The following is a 20826-nucleotide window of genomic DNA, read 5'->3' on the forward strand; positions in this document are numbered from 1 at the left end:
CTTAAAACACGTTATATTAACCAATATAAAATGGATGTTATAAATGAGTGTGAAGTATAGCATTACTCAATCCCAAAAAGAGCAAGATTAGAGAAAAAAACATATATAATCAACTGACAAATCACAAATGTCTTAACGGGCAAAAATCAGGGTAGAGAGGTAAGCAGCAATAATGGACAACGTAAATGAACTTTTCTCACTCCATATCTTTGTAACAATCCAAAATAAAAAGCGCAAGATGCTCATGATGTTCTGCAAATGACATCCTGCAAGCCGTTTTACCATATATCAAGCAAACACAACAGTAAGCCCAACACTGATGAATGAGCTCAAGAGAGCAGAGAAGAACCAAGTTTTGCCAGTTCTCCACCATTGCGATTAGGGATCAGAAAAAAAAAAGCACACTTGGAAACCCCCAAAAAATTAAAAAAAAAAACCATGTAATCAAACCATAATTAAGCATAGGGAGGGAGTTTAAGCCTCGGGAACAGATGCTGCTGCGCGTTTCATTGATGCAGACTTGATAAGATGGTTGTAGCTCCCTTTCTCCTTGAAAAGCTGAGCGAAATGGTGTTTGCAATACAAAATGCCCTCGAGGGCTGCATAATTAGATGGGGTTATTGGGCAACCGCCATGAGAGCACTTGAAACATGACTTATGATAGGCCTGGCTTTCCACTGTCACCTGCAAATTTTTGGTCAAAACAAACCCACGTTGTATTGTCAGACGTGTAAAATATGATCTGATCTAATCCAGATCAAGAATATTGTAAATAAGAAACATCAGATTACCCCAATCATGATTTAAAACAATTGCATTACATTATATGCATCTACCTGCATAACTTTATGCATGTACAGCAAAAATGTATTTGCTCACCACATGCTATGCAGAACAGACAGAAAATGCTCAGATACTTCAAGGTTTATTGATGAAACATTCCAAGAATGTTTCCTCTTTTAAAATTGTATTTTGCTATTATAGGCTTCTAAAACTAGGAACTTTGGGACAGGCTTCAATCATTGCCAAAGGAAAACTAACTTGACTGAGCTAAGCCCATCTCCAAATTAACTATACGCCTATCTTCTTAGTCTCAGACTTAGCCCAGCTTTGGTCCTATATGGCTTTAATCTGTTCTGTTTGTTCTTCCACTCAATATCTGGCAATCTGATCCCCTAAGCACCAACACAGTTTTGTTTTCTTAGTTCACTTAGCTTGACAAATTTGATAAAAGCTTACAGAAACTACCCAATACAACATTAGAACCAACAAATTCATATTCATACATTTGCGCATTGGAGATTCACTGCAATCATTAATCCTACTATAGCACATATAACATGGCAACAAAGAAACAAGCATGTTATACCCATCCGCTATATATGCGATACATATGCAGTCACTCATCTTCAAAACTAATCTCTATGCATAACTATTGCGGATGAACTCATTCACACCAACATCATGTGAGATCAACATACTCCCATATAGAAGATTATGATTAAAAATAGATGTGTATAAGACATGCACTCATCTATTAGAAATAACACTAAAAAGTGCAACCTCAAACCCATAACTACCAGGTTTGGAACATACTTTGATGTAGAACATCACAACAAATTGACTGTTGGGTATCTTATAATTTTACCTTTTCCAGCGGATAAGCAGTTTTACCACAAGTAGCACATTTTTCTTGTGTCCCAGAAAACATGCTGGCAGCTTTGCTAGGTGACCTAGTCTGAAACCAACTCAAGCTTTTGAGAATCAGTGACAACACCAAGTAACACATTAGACTCCTTACGATAAATATTCTCCACTCATAATCAAATTTTGAATACATGCAGTGCAGTAGGGAAAATTTACCATCTCTGGGGTTAACTTGTCAGCTGACTTTGCAGCTGTTGAAAATGAAATTCATGGCAAATTATTAAATAGGTAGAAAAGAAAATGCCAACAGAAATCAAATATAGAATTTAACCAGACAATGAAAAGACATACGTGACTGAAAATTCTTGTTGAAACTACCCGTCTCCTTGAAGAGCTGCTCAAAGTGAGGTTTACAGTACAGAACACCTTCCATTGAGGAATAGTTGCTGAGCTGAAAACATAAAAGTTACACACATCAATAACCTGCATAGAGTTCAATCCACAAACAAAGAAGTTGCTGATTTTTACTAAACAGAATCTGGGTTGACGCAAATAATTATTGCTATGTCACATTTTGAACCCATATAATAGTTATATGAATAGAATAAATAATTCTCTCAAAGTTGATTCATACTTGGCAGTTGATTTAACACTGATTCATATTGGCAGTTGATTTAACATTCTATTATTTTAAAACCCAAATAATTTCAGCGAAAATATAACAAAAGGCGACAAATATAATGGATTCCTCTTACTTCCTACCTACTTATGAAAATGAAGCATAATTACGACAATGCTATATCAACCAAAAAAAAAGAGCAAAAACTCTCCGGGCAGAGATGATAGATGTACCTTCAGCGTCCCTTTGCAATGGGAACACTTGAAGCAAGACTTGTGGTAAACAACCCCATCAGCAGAGAGCTGCTCTACCGGATAAACTGTCTTCTCACAAACCTTGCATTTTTGTTGGGTGCCAGTGAAAGACATAGCTATTGCTTCGGATCTGACTCTTCTCTAAGTACTAATACTACCACCAATTCCAATGCGATAGATCGGTTTTCTAAAATAACTTCCTGCTTAGATTTGCCCTTCCAACAACAACCTTGTCTCCTCCAAGAACTTAAACAAAGAAACAGGATCAAGAATGCATGCAGATTGTATCCAATCATGAAAAATAACTCCTTCAATCTGTTTGGTTTCTGAGAAAATGCAGAAAACGTAGAAGAAAAAAAACCCAAAATTTTGAAACTTTAATTGATTTATTCACATGGGTTTTTTTGTCCAGAAAGAATGAAATCTAAACTAAGCCATATACGTATACTGGACTCGGATCAAGTAAATTGTCCACACCCATTATGTGAAAAAACAGACTCAAAATTAAGTTTCTTTCAATTTTCCTGGGATTTCTCAATAACCCATCAGACCACTTATAGAAACACATAATTTAAAAGCCAACCCAGAGAAATGTGAACATAAATTCAAACACAAATAGATTGAGCGAGATCTGGTTCTTTAGCTGATTAAACGCACCAAAATTAAAATGGTCAGAGATGATTACCTCGAGAAAGAGAGAAATGGTGGATCTGAAAGCTTCACTGGGTTCCACTCGATCTCAAAACCTACGAGTGGCTGAAATGGATTGAATGCGAAGGGTCAGAGTGGTTTTACGCAGCGAAATGAAAACTATAGATAAAGTGGTACACCCACAGAGAGAGATAGAGAGAAAGAGAGATTATTACAATTAAAAAGATGCAAAAATATCTTTGCTGGAAACACTTTGGCACCACTTTGTCTCGTTCAACGGCTCAAATACGCGGCTTTCTATCTGGGGAACTTTGTTGAGGGCGAAGACACGCTGACCTCTTTCTGCCATTGTGGGGGCAGACTTTCTTTACTTTTAACTTTTACCTCGTAGAACATCGTTAATGCGGTTTCAAATTTCAATATAGTTTTACTCCAAATTTTATGGATTATTATTTATTTATTTATTTCCAATTCAGGCTATGATTGTTATATTGAAACGGTAATTTCTTAACAATATAAATTAGTATTATAAGAGATTGAATAAAGATTTTTATTTTATTTTATGAAAACAGAATAATGATAAAATAAAATAAAAAAATTAATTCTTTTAGGGTGGCCTACTACTCTCACGAATAATAAAAGTTTTTTTTTTTTTTTTTAATCTTTGAAGGAAATGAGAGAATGAAAATATGGTATTTCCCCAAATTAAGCAAAATTTATGTCAATGAAAATAGTTTTCGTATTTTGATAATGTTTTCTTTTCTGTTTTGAATTGTTTATTTATGTCTTTGGCTTAAAACAGAAAACAAATGACAAAAAAGCAAAATCATTAACAAACAACTCATAACACAAAATATTTAATAATACATTTACGTTTAAAAAGTATTCTTCTTATCAAAAGAGTGAAATGTCTTTTTAACTCTTGAACAATGAAATTACAAAAATAAATATATAATAACCAAATCATGTATATACTCATTCAAATAAAGAAGAAAAAAAAGGGTGGGGGAGGGGGGAAACTACATTCATTTCCATCTATCTACCACTTAATTTGTTATATTTTCTCAATCTTTCAATTTAATTAATGTATCATAATAATCTACAATTGAGATTACAATACTCTTTTCACAACTCAAAATAATAAAAATACCTATCATATCATCAAAACAATTTGCATTATACTTTATATGTCAAAGGAAGAATATTAAGTCATCGACTATCAATTTTTGACATAATTTACGAACCAGGCATGAAATTAGTTGGCTAATGTTAAAGGGTTTGACCAATTTAATAAAATTAATTGGGTTATAATTGACTTATCAAGTATTATACATTGACACAACTTGCAAAATTGACATAAACCCGACTTGACATTAACATATTAGAAATGATAAATCCTACTTGTTTAATTAAATAAATCGAATTATAATTTATTTATATAATCTTATATTAATGCATCGACAACCTAACCACAACAATCGAAGGCGGCCTCGCTAACACTAACAACATGAGGGAATGTTTTTTTATTTTTTAATTTTTTATTGTAAGATGATGAAGGAATGTTGATTATTAATGTTGTTGGAACATTTTATGGTGCATTAGGAGATGCCGGGGCACGCGCTGGTATATATGATTGAGCTGGACGAATGACGATGATGACCTTTTATTACCTGAGAGCACGTAAAGTAAACCTGGTTGGCGTGTCATGTGATTGCCTTTATATATCTCCACACATAATCCTCAAGGAATCCACGTTTTCTAGGCATGTCAACGCTTTCCTCTAAATTTAATTTAATTTTTTTATTAACTTGTTATTGGTCCCAAATAGATAGGAGAATCATATGTTATTATATTAAAAATGTATACGATAATTAAGAATACAAGTAAAATTCATATGTATTTTAAACATGTGTTAGTTTAATAGGCTTAGGTAAAATAACTTTATTTAACCTAATTTAGAGAAAATGTCATCCGAGCATTGCATGGTACATGATCACTTTTTCATCAAAACAGACTAGCGACTCTAATGTAGGAGTTTAAATGCAATAAAATTGTAAATTGATATATCTAAATGTCACAACTGTCAGTTTATAATGTTAAAAAAAAAAAAAAAAATTGTTAATCCAAAGAACCAAAGTATATTTATCAAAATATATATACAAGAAGGGTTGGATCACCCCTACATTGACACTAGTACAAATATTACAATGTACAAACAGATTAAGCTACAAAATAGGGAATGGGTTTATGAATAGCACAACCCAATATTAAGGGGTGCACAAAAGTGGCAGTTTGTGAGACAAAACAAACGGTGAATTATCGTAAGAGACACCCGTGATAACAGTAAGAAGAATGACAATATCATATCAGTAAAGTGAAATAAAAGTATAGATTGTAAAAATTTGTGTACTTATTATTTCTATGGAATTCCTGTACCCATTAGTAGGCATGTCAATTTCATGTTTGCATGTTGAGTTCGGGTTGTATCAAGACAAGGGTTAGAGTTAGAATCCTCAACCCTAACTTGTTAATTTCACGTTAAGTTTATGTTAATTTTGTAGGTTGTGTAACCAATTGTTAACCTTAAATGTTATGTATCAAGTATAGGTCATGTCGAAACATAAGTATAAAAATAGTCAATCATACATCGATCAATTTAGTTAAATCGGTTGTACTCTTTATCTTAACCCAGTAATTTTGTATTTAATTAATATGGAGATGGGTGTTCCTTATTTTCATAACATCTACGACGGCTTTAATGACTGTCGTTTTGTAGTACCTCCCAAAGCAAAAGGATCTTTTTCCGCCAAACCAAACCGAGTGAGTGAGGATTCGACTGAGTCAAAAATGTCGAACTCGTTCTCCGACCTCCACGACCTTCTCATTCAGTAAGCTCTCTCTCTCTCTCTCTCTCTCTCTCTCTCTCTCTCTCTCTCAAATTTCTCTCGCTAACATTTAATCTGTGATTGTTTTCAAGGTTATCGGAGCCTATAACGGAGTTTCTCTCCAAAACCCACTACACGCCACCAGAGGGCTCCAACATCTCCGTCAAAACCCTAATCGAACCCCTTTTCCCACACAAAACCTCACCACCAAACCCTAGCATTTCCGAAGCCCAAATCCGCGCTTCAATCAGAGACTTCACCCTAGCTTGCGCCTTGATATCCTCCTCCCAGTCCTCAACCCACGAGCTCCTCTTATGGATCCCCCAACACCTCTCCATCTCAGCAGACTCGGCCTTTCGCGAGCTCTCAAAAGCTTATTGCGGCGTTTTCACCGAGGAAAATGCGAAGAGGATTGGAGAGTTGGGTGTGGATTGTGTTTCGATGCCTGAGGAGAAGAGGCTAGTGGTGGAGTTGATGCCTGAGGTGCTGCTATTGTTGAAGGAAAGGATTAAGGAGAGTTCGATCGATAAGTCGGACGAAGTCCACGAGGTCTCGGCGGCGTCGGCTAATGTTCCGGTAGGGTTCGCCGTTGTGGCAGCTTATCAGTTCAGATGGTTTGTGACTCAGGTTTGTGTTGCTTTGGGCGTTCTTTTTGAATTTCAAAGATTTGAGGTATAATATTACATGTTGGTGTTTGGTGGTCATGTGGGCTTAGTTACAACTCTTGGTTTTTTTTGGTAGGTTGGTTATCCTTATTTGGGAAAGTTGTGCGCTATGGTGATTCCTTCTGCATTGACTGCGCTAGATCATTGGTCGCCGGAGGTGAAAGTATGTGCAATTTCATTGGTTACAAAGTCTTCTGTTTGGATTATAGACTTCATTATTTGAAGCTTCAAGTTTGTTTCAAATTTCAATCGTGTTTCAAAATGGGAAGCAAGAGCTGTTGTTAGAGTGATAAATGTCCTCATGTTGGTTTTCTCATGAAGTAGGGAAGAGGGTTTACCCAATTAAAAGTGTGGCGTGATTACTTTGTTTCATTTTTTTTTCCTTTCAATGAGCTCTGGCTTAAATGACACTTCCTCTGCCTCTTAAGAATGGAGTAGAGGGCGAGATTGGGGTTTTAAAACCTACTGGATGCGTGTATAACCTCTGCCCCATTTTTTTGTAAATTTTTTTTTGGAGCGATTTAAAGTTCTATAGTTATTTGTATTATATTTGTGTCCTTATGGACAACAGTAGTAAGCAATTGAAATTCCTGCTTCATGTTAGTTAGGAGATTGATAAACTGTAAGTGGAAGAACTTGTTGGAAGGAATGCAAAATAAGTAAATTGATGTGTCATAGTGGGTGGATAATCCCCTCTTCTCCTGTATTCAGGGGCAGGGCATGGTTAGCCTTACACATCTTGCAAAAAATGTTGATGCTGCTGAGCTTGGTTGTTATGGGGATGTGCTTCTTGATGCATGCTGCCAGAATATTGCTTCTAGTGATGAGATATGGCCCCATGTAGTTGAGATGTCAGCACTTCTTGTGACTTGTACTCAGAAGGGAAATCCTCGTAGCCCATGGTATACTTAATTATCTATATTCCTTTACTTCTTGACTGTTATTGCTAATGAGTTTTTCAGGTGTTGTTTTGAAACTGAAAGAACATAGACCAGGTTGATAGTTATTATAATAATGGATGGTGATGTCTTCATGGGGAACATTATTTGTGAAACTGAAATCATGGCTATGGTTCTGACAAAGAATTTGGATAAGAATTATGATAAGTTTTGCAAAAGAAGACTCTCTTTGGTATTATTCTAGTTAATAATCAGTTAGAACGGCAAGAATGTCTTCTTTTTTTCCCCCTGTAAGTTAAGTAAACAGTGCAAACTCTTTCTAAATTGACCAGCGATAGTGGGTCTGTTTAAATTTTTTTGCTTATGTAATCTCCTGGACTTCCATAGTCAAACAGTAACTGTGTAGACTTTCTAGCACCCTTTCTGGATACACTGCATTAGAGATAGTAGTTCTTAGTTTGTGTCTTGCTGATTTGTTTGTACTTTTAATCTTAGATTTTGTAGAGTTGAATAGGGATTACAAATAGATTACACTATGCTGCTGTATGATGCAGGGTTAGAGATCTTGTCAACCAGCCTGCGTATATGTAAAACATATTTATGTTGAGATTGCTCATGATATATATATATATATACATGTCTATACACAATATATATATATATTGTGTATAGACATGTATATTATCATCCAATTCGTTATAGAAATTAGTGTTTGCTTATTATCATATACTTGTTCTTTAGGTTTGAAAGGATGTTAAATGAGATGTTAAGTCACTTGGAGCGGCAACCAAGGAACAAGGAGCGCCGTATTGCATGGCTCAAATATATCGAGCCAGTTTTGACTGGTGTTGGTCTTGTGTTATTAGCGCATTTTAGTCGTATTTTTCCACTTTTCCTTAAGTGGATGCATGCTGATGATGACGAGACTGTCAAACTGGTGAGAAAGAATTTAATCTTCTTTTGACATTTAGCATAAGATTTCACAAGCTTTTCTTTTCCTGGGTTCTTTCTTTTTTTGGGAGGGGAGGGGGCGGTTGGTCACTGTCTGATGTCATTTTGTTAGCATGAAGACGGGTTTGGGATCCTTGTCTTCCGGTAACACAATAATGAAGTTTTACCACCTTCACTAGGTGGCGTTTTCAATATCTACATTTCAATTATAAATTCTGATGATAGATCTTCTTGGGTCCTTGTTTCATGCTCAGTCTAACTATAGGCAGGAATAGTATTGGACTTTGCTATGGAAGAGTGAACTACCTAGCAAAAGCTATTTGTCTGTTTTTTCAATGTGCAGTCGTCATTTGGCCTTTTGCATCTTGTATTGTCAATGCATAGCATCATACTTGTCTTTGTTAAGATAAATATTTTTCAAGAAACAATTCTTCAAGAGATCCTTGTTAGTCCAAAGTTCCTTCTTAGGTTCTTATTGACTCGGCCATTTAAAGTTCAGGCATTTCGTTCATAACATAATTGAACATGTAATTGTCCATTATCCTCTTTTGTGCTTTTCATTGACAAATTAGTCTAGGGCAAACCTAGCATAATTTTCTGGAGCTGATGTTGTTGGATGTAGTAAGAGATGCACCATTTCTCAATTCCTTAATTGTTTGCAGGTTTTGGAAAGGATCCAGACTATTTTAAGGTTAACGTGGATAAGGAACACACCATATATTGGAAGGTAAACTACTAGGTAATTATGCTTCATCATCCAAAAGAAAGTACAATTAGGCAGCATTTGGAAGTTCCCTGAAACATTGTCATTCTGTTGTCTTGCTTGCAATATGAATATATAAGTTGATAGTGTACAACATCACAATATGAGGAAAGAATATGTGGGGTTTAATCACTGATTTTTTTCTTAAGGATGTTTAGAAAGTACTTCAGTTCAACAATCGCTTCTAGATAGGCAGCTAGTGATTGTTTAAGTGACAATTAGAAGTAAGTTCTCAGTGAACTTTCTTCCAAACACATACTTAATTGCTTTAACCTTGAATAGGAAGTAATTTTTTTTAGTTTCATACATCCTTCTTCAAATCCTATCTAATGTAGAACAGAAACTTTTGGTGTCAGGTTGGTCGATGAACTCACAGTATTGTATAAAGAGGCAGCATTGAAAAAGGCTCGCGAAGAAGTCAGAGCACATATTCTTCAGATATTGTGCTTACTCCAGCAGTAAGAATCCTGTTATGATTTTTCATGATAATAGAGTATGAACAGAATTTCTTTGTTCATCTTTGATTTGTTTTGGTGATACTTTTTCCTGTAATCCCAAAGATGCAAAGGCGTGCAATTCGAAGCAGCCTGGGGCAAGCACAAGGATGATCCAAATTTGACAAATCTCGAGTCATCTTTAAGTGGTAGAGACAAAACAACGGTAAAGATTAAGCCCTTTGTTGCTGCACATGAATGACAATCGCAGTGCAGTGCAATTTTCACAACAGGGTTCAAAGCCATTGAGAGCTCTCACTTGGCCCATAATGTGGGAAAAAGCAATTTGCCGAAGATGGGGGGAAGGGATATGCAGCTGGCTTATTGAGTTCCATTTCCTTCAATCTTTCCGAGCATGTTCATGTAGTTACGAGCTACTAATTTAATTTGCGAGATTTTATGGTGCTAACATATTTCAAGCACAAGCGGCAAGCCCATGTACATTTGCTTACGTGCTACTGAACTTATTAATTGTTTTGAGCAAAGATTAAAATACCATCAACATATTTCAGGCATGGCATTTTTCATAAGTTTATCATAATGTTAACCAACCCGTGCATAATTTAGCTTAATGGACGGCCTCTACTAATTAGAGTGGAGGCATTTTTAATGCAGACATGTTTAAAAAAAAAAAAAAAGAAAAGGGAATATTAACGAGGGAGGGAGGGTGGCAGGGGGGGAGAGTATCTAGAGACGAGCCTAACGAAATTCATAACCGCCCTTCACTGAAAAAAACGACCTGAACGGCTTAACCTCCTCCTGGCTCCATTGAAGTCACACAATTTCAAAACCCCATGAAATCCCTCCAAAACTCTCTCTTTCTCTCTCTCTCTCTCTCTCAACAGCCAACTAACCACACCACATGGCTCCTTCTCTCTCCTCCTCCTCCTTCTTCAGCCTCGCACTCTCCTTCCACTTCCTCTCTCTCCTCCCAACCACCGCCTCGCTCACCAACCTGGGCGTCACCTACTTCACCCCCGTAACCATGCCCAAGCCGCCGCCACAGGACCACATCCCCGCCGCTGTCTCCTCCCTCGGCCTCACCACCATCCGCATCCTGAGCCCCGACCCAGCCCTCACCCGCGCCTTCACCTACACAAACACCACCCTCATCCTCACCATTCCCAACCTCTTCGTCCCGCCTATCGCCGCCAACCGCTCCAACGCCCTCCGCTGGCTCTACATCCACGTCGTCCCCTTCTACCCGCGCGCCAAGATCGCCGCCATCTCCGTCGGCAATGACTTCCTCTCCGCCTCCCCACCTGGCGCTCTCTCCTCCGCATCCATCCTCCTCCCCGCCATTCGCAACATCCACCTGGCGCTCCGCGACCTCGGCATCCGTAGGATCTCCGTATCCACCTCCTTCTCCTTCGTGAACCTCGTCACGACGGCGTTTCCACCCTCCTCGGCCGAGTTCCGCCCCCCGGTCTCGGAGACTCTCATCAAGCCGTTGCTTCAGTTCCTCAGGGACACTAACTCCTCCTTCTTGATCAACATCTTTCCCTACAACGTGTACCGTTTGAACGCCGAGATTCCCATTGGGTTCGCTCTGTTCCAGAAACACTCGTTCAATTTTCGCGACGATTTGGTCACCGGCGTTCGATATCGGAATCTTTTTGATATGATGGTCGATGCGGCGATTAGCGCCATGGCCGTGGCTGGATATGAGAACATTCCGGTGGTTGTGGCCGAGACCGGGTGGCCGAGCTCCGGCGGGGAAGCCAGTGAGGTCGATGCCAACCCAGCCTACGCCGAGATGTACCTTAAGGGCCTGGTGGCGCATTTGAGATCGGGAGTTGGAACGCCGTTGAGGAAGGAAGGAGTGGCGGAGGCTTACATATACGAGCTGTTCGACGATGAGGATCAGGCGATGAGTCGGCCTAAGCGGAACTGGGGGATTCTGCACCCCAACATGACCAAGAAGTACAAGATTGACTTCTCTGGGTCACTCAGGACCGGTGAGGGGTATGCTTTGGTGAGAGTTGGGCTAATTTTCTTGGTCTTTGCTCTCTTGCATTTGCTCAGCTTTTGATACTCTGTTTCTTCGGTGACGGCCTGCATTTGAAAGCTCCTTTGAGTAATGGGATTTCGTTGCGGGTTGTTGATGCATGCTGATCTCTTTGCTGTAAAGATCGATGATACATTCTTTGTCTCTGTCGGCTCAGGTTTTCCGGTTTCTTTCCGGAAGCTGGTGACCCTAACTCTCTCTTCATGCATATATAGATGCCTAAAAGCTCTCTATTCGAGTTGGTGATCGATGTACATTTGATAAAAAGAATTCAATTGAAATGTGGTTTATGTTTCGCACTAAAATTCTGTGTTCTTGTATTATCATTTTAAGCATGACTTACTAGTGCTAAAGCATACTAACTGTGATTACCTACCTTCCTTCAACTCTGCAATGGCTGCAGTTGGGTAACCAAAAAATATGATTTCTGTGTTAATGGCTTCTGGATATTTGTTCCATGCTTAATGCATGTAATAATGCATTCATCGCGAAGGGATCCTTCCTATTTGCTCATTCTTCACGTATTGCTAATCTTTAGTCCTTTTCACACGTGGCAAAATCTTAGACCCTAGCTCACAACCTTGGGCTTCTTTTTTAAATATAATTAGGTTAGATTTCTCAGTTTTGCTAATTTTAAGTTTTTAACCATGCCCTCATCTTCTTTTCTATATATATATATATATATATATTTTGGTGGCATTTTATGATGTGACCTTTTTTTTGATTCATCGAAATATGTGTATGGCCCGATGAGTCGCAAAATTATTGAATACGAAGAATATTCTGTTATAAAAGTTATTGAAAAGTTAGAGAAAGAGAGTGATTTGATAACGAATTAAACCTTAATTATCGCTTTGATAGGGTTGAATCTTAAAAATTGATTTAATAAAGCGATGAAAAGGGCCTATGTGAATACTATTACATCAAATAAAAGAGATGAAAATATAGTTCACAGCTTTACTGGTTGATACAGTCTTTTTCCAAACAGGGCCAAAAAAAAAAAAAAAAAAAGAAATTCCACCTAATAGTCATTTTATCTCCAAAAAATCATCTTAGGCCACGTCCTTGTGTTTGGGCCTTTTCCTTTTTTTCATTTATGTTCTGAGTGGCCCAAAAAGTAAGAAAGGGAAATGGCTTAAAGTAGTTCATGTCCCCGCAAAAATCTTCAGCCTCAGGTCTTTTCTTTGTTTCACTCCCTGTTTTCGCGTTTGAGGAGCGCTCAGGAACTGCCATCACCTTTCTTCTCAAAGCTCGGTCCGGACAAACATGCGGTCCTTTTGAATGCAGGTATTTCTTCTTTATGCAAAAATCTGCAAAATGGGTTTCTTTCTGATTGCTTATCTAATTCATATAGCTTACTTTGAGGACTGGCGCAATGGCTCTTTTTTTTTTTTTTTTTTTTTTTTGTTCCACTATTGATTCATAGAATGATACAATTTGTCAATTTATAAGATCACTCCATTTGAGATTCATGGAGATTGTTTCAGACATACAAACACACATAGAGACATTTATGTATATATGTGAAAACAAATGGGAAATTGTGTGTAGGAGTCCCACAATCTCTCTCTCTTTAGGCTTTGCTTTGGGTTAAACCTATGCCTCCACCTGGGTATTGAAGTTTTCAATTTTTCATTACATGGGTCCAAAAATGTTGTTGAACTGAAACCCAAGTTCTTATGAGGTTTATTCATTTCTTCTAGTCGGGTTTTTTATTTTTTATTTTATTTTATTTTATATATGTTTCAAAATATAATAAAAAATAAAAAATTATTAGGATTCCAGTGTTATCTATGAACCCTACAGGGGAGAACATAACTATAGTTGTTTGCTAAGGTAGCCGTTAATTATCCGAGTCTAAATTATTTTAATTGTTTCAAATTTTTTTATTATTTTAATTTTCTTTTTTGAGTCTTTTTCTCCTAGCGCTCTATATATATTGCAAAGTTGGCTGGTTTTATGGTAGACTATTAACTCGACATGGTAAGAAATTCCCAGGTTTCCAACTTTTAGTTACTCTTTCTATTTGTCAATACTTCAGCAATGATAGTCTTTTGGGTTCTTAGCTGTTGAAATCTGATAGTACTTGCAAAGAAGGGTACATTTCTTGTGTATAAGTTATTTTTAGTTTTACCTGCAAGGGTTAGCTTGAATGGTTACTCGTTTGGTGTAAATACGACGAGCTCAGCTGTTCGAGTCTCCTCAATTACCCAATACACGGTTGTTACGGGCGAGATTGTGTATCCAGGGTTTATCCAACAATGATGGGTCTCAAAGGGGCCCTGCCTTGAAGGGGTTCCTCCTCATTTTTTTTTTTTTAAAAAAAGGTTCTTTTTAGTTTCAAAATTATTTCGCGTTCATTTAATTTTTGCTAATTTTTAAATACATTGTGGATGTGGTTTGAATTTGGGCCGGGGGATCACAGTGATAGTGAATTGGTTAGGGTTTTTACTGATATTTTAATTCTATCATGCATGTGGAGTCTACCAGAAGAATTGCAATTGAAGAAAGTATGTCTCACTTACCAACTGGAAAAGCCACATGGACACCTGCCTTCCACAAAATATTTCTTGATTTATGTATTGAACAAACATTAAAGGGTAATAAGCCTGGGACGCATTTTACTAAGGAGGGTTGGAGGAATATCGTCGAATCATTTTATGAAAAGACTGGTTCGATGTATGATAAGAAACAAATGAAGAATCACTGGTCATTAACCAAGGAACAATGGAAAGTCTGGATTAAGCTGATCGGTGATAGTAGTATGAAATGGGATCCAGAAACCAAGCTATTGGGTGCTAGCAACGAAGACTGGACCAACTATATAAAGGTAGGATTACTCACTTCACAGTGTGTAATGGTATATTAGTAGAGACTGCTGAATGTTCTTGACGTATTCCAGATTTGTGATAACATAGTGGTTTTGTCATAGGCAAACCCAGAAGCTGCACAATTTCGATATAAGGAACTCCAGTTTACTGACAAATTGGAAATTGTTTTTGATGGAACAATAAATGCTGGAGACATTGAAGCTTCGTCTAGGCGTAAGAGGCAGAATGGTAGTTTGACCTCCTCGCTTTTGCGCAGGAAAGAGCAAATAATAATGACACCAGATTGGAAGAATGAGCATCTATGTGATGATGAAACGAGGAGTGCTCTTATGGTTCAGTCTACTCAGGGCACAACAATTGCAAGTGAACAAAGTATGTCTAGCTCATCCCCTCGAAGGGCAAAAGCCATTTGGACGCCTGCCACCCACAAAATATTCATTGATCTATGTCTAGAACAGACATTAAAGGGGAATAAACCAGGAACACATTTTACTAAGCAGGGTTGGAGCAACATTGTTGAATCATTTCAGAAAAAAACTGGTCTGGATTATGAAAGATTACAACTAAAGAATCATTGGGATATTACTAAGGAACACTGGAAAGTCTGGTCTAAGCTAATTGGCACTAGTAGTATGAAGTGGGATCCTAACACCAACCAATTTGGTGCAAGTGAAGAAGACTGGGAAAATTATTTACAGGTTTGCTTAATGAATGAACTATAGCTGTTTCTATTTAATTTAAAAACTTAGGGAGGATCTGCATGAATTTTAGATTGATTGTTGCAGGCAAACCCAGAAGCCGCACAATTCCGCTTTAGGGAACTTGAGCTTGCTGACAAACTGGAGACCATCTTTGATGCAATGACAGTTATTGGAGAGTTCGAACCTGCTAGTCAGCGTAGGAAGTATAATGATGCTTTGACAACATCTTGGTTACATTACAAAGAACCAGCTATACCGAAGCCAGATGAGAAAACTGAGCCACTCTATGATGCTGTTGAATCAAGAGATGCTGTAATGATTCAGAGAAGTGCTCAAAGAGTTCCATCTACACAGGGCAAACTCAGTTACAGCATTGGGGAGTGCATCGACTGTCTTGATGGGATGGAGGAAATTGAACAAGGAAGTGACCTCTACTTGTTTGCCTTGGACATATTCCTGAAGAAGGAATACAGGGAAGTTTTTCTTCAACTTAAGAAACCTAGTGTAAGGATTGCATGGTTGCAGCGCTTGCAATCACTTGGTCCACCTTTGTAATACCATGCTTTTTCCTTTTTCTTTGGTGCGGATAATAGGTAGTTTTTGGATATGAGTAGCAATTATAAAGTGGTTGTTCTGTACAGTCAAATGGTGGAAGATTTGTATTTTATGTGCTTACACATTGAATTATGTAGTGGTCTTTCTATATGAGCATTTAATCATTAATTGTATGCTTACTGTAATTTTTATCTAATTGGCTGAAAGCTAGCATGATTTGCACTTTTCACTTCATAATAGCTGCACGGTATATAAAGCTGGATTCCCAAGGCTTCTTGAATAAAAGAATATTTGTCCTTAAAAGAACGTAATTTTTTATATGCATTTTTAAAAAATGTATATAAGAATCACATGTTCTATTAAAAATGCATGTAGAAATCATATGTTTTGAAGATAGATGAAAGTTTAACAAGTTCTTCAACTTAGTTTGAAGGAAAACTGTCCTTTTGTGAATGCCATTGCCCTCTTCCACTCTGTTCTTTCATGCACAAAACCTCTCCCCAACTTGATAGCCCTGCCATTTATTCTCATTCTCACGTACTGCTAATTGTTGCAAGCAGCAGCAGCAGCAAGATTTTGGTTGAATTCTTCATTAATTTCTAAGCGAACTCACATAAGACATAAACTTAATGAACAGTAAAAATCATAAAGTAAAAATCTGATGTGGCTGAACAGAGTTTACAATCTAAGACTCTCAAAGGATTAATACAAGAACAAAAATCCGACAGTTCCACCTTTGAACATGATCTATTCTGGAACAGATTTCCCAATTTGACGCTCCAAATTGTAATATATAGCATTCGGAAGCTTAAAAATACGCTTTCCTAAATATGGGCCCGTTAAAGCATCCATGTGGCTGCTTATCACACCTGCTATATGGAAGCCAGATTTCTGCATCACTGCCCTTCGTCTGGAAAAGTATTCACAGCTATCCATATGCACTTCATCATCCGATCTGCATCAGCGCCAACTAGTTAAACCGACGGCATTGGTGGCATCAAATATGAAATGCAGTTTCAAGGTACCATACGCCCAACTAAGCAAAAAGAAATAGACAATCACCTAACAGACTTGGAAGATATTTTATTGGCATGCTTCATTGGAGATTTATATGTAGCTACTAAGTTATGGGCAGGGCACAAAATTTCTCTCGTCTCATAAATAGTTTGATACCATCGAAAAATTCAACCCATAAGTTTCGAGAAATATTTCGTATGAGAGAACAATATTCAAAAATGCTCACTGGGTAATCTCAATTGCTTTCTCCATCACAACAGTCCTGATAATGAAACATTCAAACCCCTCCCTCCTCTCTTTTGCAATATCAACTCCTCAAAAACAATTCATAATGTACCACAACATTATGTAGAAATAAATAGCCTTGCATGTAGTCTATGACATCGTTTTGCATATGGAAGACTACAACCGCAATTACCAGATTATAATAAAAATTAAAGACAAAGAAGCCTTGAACTTTTTCTGCTAAAAACCTGATAATTAGCAATTTGACCTAAAGGGTTTAAAGAAATGAACATAATAACAATACCTCATAATCAATGAAGTCCAACCACTATATCCTGCAGAAAGAAGATGCCCTACAGTGGCATTCTGTTGTCTCTGAGACTTTCTTGATAACAAAATTAAAGGCCACCCACTAGCTTGAAGTTTCATGTATAATCTAAAGATAAGCAGGTGCTTCAGATGCTTAGCCTCTTCAATACAATCACTACAACTGAACTGATCAAATCTGTACCAAACAGAAACATTTTAGTCTCAAGTCAAATATAACAACATAGATCGAGATTGGAAAGGCATTAGATATGAATTTTCTACAATAGGAGTTAAATCAATATCAGATATAACGAAATTTCTGAATTTGAACACTAGAGCAACATTTCTAGGTTAACAGACCCATAGAAATAACCATTTCTTCCTGCCTTGTGGCGGAGGGCTTAAGTGCAGATTTTAATTTCAAGATATAAAACGAGGGTGGCAAACGGAGCTGGTAGCACATGAAAATTTAAAACAAGGTAAGTTGCTTTGCTATTCCATTTTCCAGAGTATATGTCCTCCCTTAAAAAACATTAGCAATAGCACAAAGAACCATTGCAATCAAGGGAAAAAGACAAAGAGGGGCACTTATTAAGAAATATATATAAAAAAGAAAATAAAATAAAAAGAGGGCATTAAATGGGAAGAAGCGAGGGGAAATAAGCAAAGAAATGGCAGAACTTCGGTTTCAAATGTTCAGTAATTGTAATAGACAAAAGATGTTCATTTTCTTTAGGAGACTTGTGACTGACTTGAACGGGCACTTTAGGACAACCAACTTAACTGTACATGAGGACAATAACATGTTAAAGAACTCTAAGTGGAGTTAAAGATCCAACATGTGAACACCAATCAAAACCTGACATGAAATCGGGAAAATACATAACAGAAGACGTGAAATATTAAAAGAAAATTACCTGTGCATTAATGGATTGATATGGTGAAGATTTGAGGAAAGAATGTCATCTATGTCAATTAATACAACATCCAGAACATTGTTTAGCGGCATAATGCTACTGAAATAGTTCTCAACCACCAGCATAGTAGCATTTAAATCTCTCGCATATTGACCTACTCTAATATACTGGCTAGCAAAATCCCTGCAAATTGAAGGGAATTCATCTGCTTCCAAGCTGTTGAGCTCTGCATACAGAGCAAAAATCTTGCAATCATTGTAATCATCACTTGGTTTCTGAATTTCAACAACTCCTGAACTCTTACTTTGGCAAGATTGCAACATTACTGTTAATGCAATCAGCAAAGTGATTAATAAAACCCCAACAGTTACAAGGCCAGCAATGAAGATTGTTGCAGCAAAAGATGTCATGTAGAACCCTGACTCCATCACATAACGACTTCCCATCTCCGTGCCTAAGGAAAATGAATGGGATTGGAAGTTTATCAAAATTAAGCCCAAAATATTAGTAAAAACATAATTTAGCCTCAATTATAACATGTCAAATAGTCTAACAATTGCAGGCTATTTTTGAATCAGCGCAAGAAGCTCATTATCCAACTTCACATTGATGGTTCATCAGTTTCATACAAATTTCAACTTTGAAAACAAATTTAAAGAGAGCTTAAGGTCTTAGGTCCATGGTGAGAACACTCTGAAAAGAAATGACAAGCAAGAGAAGGTATCACATACCGGAATTTTCTCTATTGGAGAGACTCCGCGCGGAGTACTCCCGCTCCATTTGATGGCCATATGCAGACATGGTTTCTGACTCAATCAGCAATCATTGGCCACAATTAGTATGCACAGAAAATTCTTTCGATCCCTTCTGGAAGATAGAAGGCCACCTGTAATCACAAAAATCAAACTCAGTCAAGCACCAGCCTCATTTGAGCGATACAGTCATAAATATGGAGGAATAAGTACTCTTATAACTTAAACATTAACATCTGAACGAAAACATAACTTACAATCAGCTTCATTTACCATGCTAAGAGCTATTATATTATTACCCCATCTCAATTTCTTTGACTATAACATTTATACCAGAAAACAAAGAGAATTTTTTCCATTTCAAAATAGATGACATGATTTCAAATGACACAATTATTAAAATAAATAAATAAATATAATGATCATCCTAAAATTTTGATAAGTATATTATTTAAAAAATAATAATAATAATTAGAATAATATTGAAAAATCGAAAAAGTATGAACTTCTATTTTTGTTAAGTTTCATATATTCAGAGACATCATAAACGTTATCATCCGAGTGATTAAGTAGAAATTGTTATAGACCTTCTCATCCTACGCGGATAAAATAATACAGAGACCAATTGCAATGAGCCAAAAAGAAAAAAGAAAAAAAAAAAAAATATATATATATATATATATATATATATATATCAATTTTCTAACAAAATTATACTTTCTCAGATCTCTACCTTATTCAATATAGGCCCAGCAGTCTAATTTCCAGCACCCAACCAGAGAAAATACATTGAACTTGACCATTTTTAACCACGTGATCATCCATCACAATACAAACAACATAAAATCATGAACTGGGTCCCTAAGACACTGAGCTGATCATGTCATCGCATTGGTCAAAAGAAAATAAAAAACTGAGATAAACCCACTTCTTTTCTTCTCCAGCAAAGTTTGTTCCAACAAAACTCCATAAGTCACTGAGTAAAACAGACACTAGAAGCTAACCAATCAATCAAAACTAAAGCGAGAGAGAGAGAGTACCGGAGAGAGACATTGATGAAGAGGTGATTTCTGGAAGAGGGCAGACGATAAGAAGAAGTAAGCACTAGAAAACTCCAGGACAGATATTTCACCATTATCTCTCTCTCCCTCTGTCGGTCTCTCTCAGGAACGAAGCTTCCTTTTCAGGATTTTTTTTTTTTTTTTTTTTTTTTTTTTTCCATTATTGATTGAGAGGTGCCTGAAAATGCTTTTCAAACTTGTTGATGATGCGGACATGAACGGTCCAGATTAAAACAATTGCATCCAGTGTAAAATATACAGGATCGCGATCCCGATCCTATCACGATGTCTGTAGTGGGGACTCCTTACGAAAATGATGTATAGCTAACCGAGATTCCGATTTTCAATTTTCCGATCCTATTGCCTCTTTTTTTTTTTTTTTCTTTTTTTGACCTACATTCCCTCTACGTCAAATTGTCTAAATTATATACAACTTAAATTTACAAGGTCAATTGTTCATAATCTCCTATTTGTGATCCTAAAATTCCACATTTTAAGTGTTGAAGTAAAACTATGGCTCGAATGGTTTTCGTTCGTATAAATCCCTCTTAGGCAGTCCCTGCGGGTTGGTGTTACTATAGTCATACTTCAGATAGAATAGCTACAATTAGTCTCTCCTTCT

The 20826-nt window shown here is 37.0% G+C and overlaps 5 protein-coding genes across 10 annotated transcripts; 3 read left to right on the forward strand and 2 right to left on the reverse strand.

The window, feature by feature from the left end:
• Window positions 1-162: 162 nt before the first annotated feature.
• On the reverse strand, window positions 163-3503 carry WLIM2A (GATA type zinc finger transcription factor family protein). The gene is made up of 7 exons (XM_059600934.2): window positions 3387-3503; window positions 3206-3276; window positions 2500-2766; window positions 1999-2098; window positions 1864-1898; window positions 1649-1738; window positions 163-684 (listed from the first exon to the last, which is right to left on the reverse strand). Exons 3-7 carry the CDS (start codon window positions 2632-2634, stop codon window positions 475-477), a joined length of 570 nt encoding a protein of 189 aa, XP_059456917.1. The 5' UTR covers window positions 2635-2766; window positions 3206-3276; window positions 3387-3503; the 3' UTR covers window positions 163-474.
• A 2438-nt stretch (window positions 3504-5941) lies between these two features.
• LOC132188479 (ARM repeat superfamily protein) lies at window positions 5942-10343 on the forward strand. Of its 3 annotated transcripts, XM_059602940.2 has the most exons (8): window positions 5942-6059; window positions 6149-6683; window positions 6798-6884; window positions 7433-7623; window positions 8362-8557; window positions 9234-9298; window positions 9691-9792; window positions 9895-10343. In XM_059602940.2, the coding sequence occupies exons 1-8, from the start codon at window positions 6019-6021 to the stop codon at window positions 10028-10030; spliced, it is 1353 nt and encodes a 450-aa protein (XP_059458923.2). In that variant the 5' UTR covers window positions 5942-6018; the 3' UTR covers window positions 10031-10343. The 3 variants fall into 3 exon arrangements, with proteins under 3 accessions (XP_059458923.2, XP_059458924.2, XP_059458925.2); XM_059602941.2 differs by lacking the exon at window positions 9895-10343 and having other exon boundaries at window positions 9675-9786; XM_059602942.2 differs by lacking the exon at window positions 9895-10343 and having other exon boundaries at window positions 9234-9310; window positions 9691-9779.
• A 347-nt stretch (window positions 10344-10690) lies between these two features.
• On the forward strand, window positions 10691-12079 carry LOC132188119 (Glycosyl hydrolase superfamily protein). The gene has a single exon (XM_059602522.2). It carries the CDS (start codon window positions 10691-10693, stop codon window positions 11858-11860), a length of 1170 nt encoding a protein of 389 aa, XP_059458505.2. The 3' UTR covers window positions 11861-12079.
• Window positions 12080-12983: 904 nt separating this feature from the next.
• LOC132186154 (Myb/SANT-like DNA-binding domain protein) lies at window positions 12984-16096 on the forward strand. 2 transcript variants are annotated; one of them, XM_059599989.2, is made up of 4 exons: window positions 12984-13123; window positions 14327-14666; window positions 14769-15365; window positions 15453-16096. In XM_059599989.2, the coding sequence occupies exons 1-4, from the start codon at window positions 12984-12986 to the stop codon at window positions 15921-15923; spliced, it is 1548 nt and encodes a 515-aa protein (XP_059455972.2). In that variant the 3' UTR covers window positions 15924-16096. The 2 variants fall into 2 exon arrangements, with proteins under 2 accessions (XP_059455972.2, XP_059455971.1); XM_059599988.2 differs by having other exon boundaries at window positions 13052-13123; window positions 14319-14666.
• A 453-nt stretch (window positions 16097-16549) lies between these two features.
• On the reverse strand, window positions 16550-20345 carry LOC132186156 (HAD superfamily, subfamily IIIB acid phosphatase). Of its 3 annotated transcripts, none has more exons than XM_059599993.2 (5): window positions 20195-20345; window positions 19123-19277; window positions 18392-18845; window positions 17470-17670; window positions 16550-16878 (listed from the first exon to the last, which is right to left on the reverse strand). In XM_059599993.2, the coding sequence occupies exons 2-5, from the start codon at window positions 19190-19192 to the stop codon at window positions 16671-16673; spliced, it is 933 nt and encodes a 310-aa protein (XP_059455976.1). In that variant the 5' UTR covers window positions 19193-19277; window positions 20195-20345; the 3' UTR covers window positions 16550-16670. The 3 variants fall into 3 exon arrangements, with proteins under 3 accessions (XP_059455976.1, XP_059455975.1, XP_059455977.1); XM_059599992.2 differs by having other exon boundaries at window positions 20184-20345; XM_059599994.2 differs by lacking the exon at window positions 20195-20345 and adding an exon at window positions 19877-20174.
• Between the last annotated feature and the right edge of the window lie 481 nt (window positions 20346-20826).

This window comes from Corylus avellana, chromosome 6, assembly GCF_965113065.1.
Source record: "Corylus avellana chromosome 6, dhCorAvel1.hap1.2, whole genome shotgun sequence".
Classification (NCBI taxonomy): domain Eukaryota; kingdom Viridiplantae; phylum Streptophyta; class Magnoliopsida; order Fagales; family Betulaceae; genus Corylus; species Corylus avellana.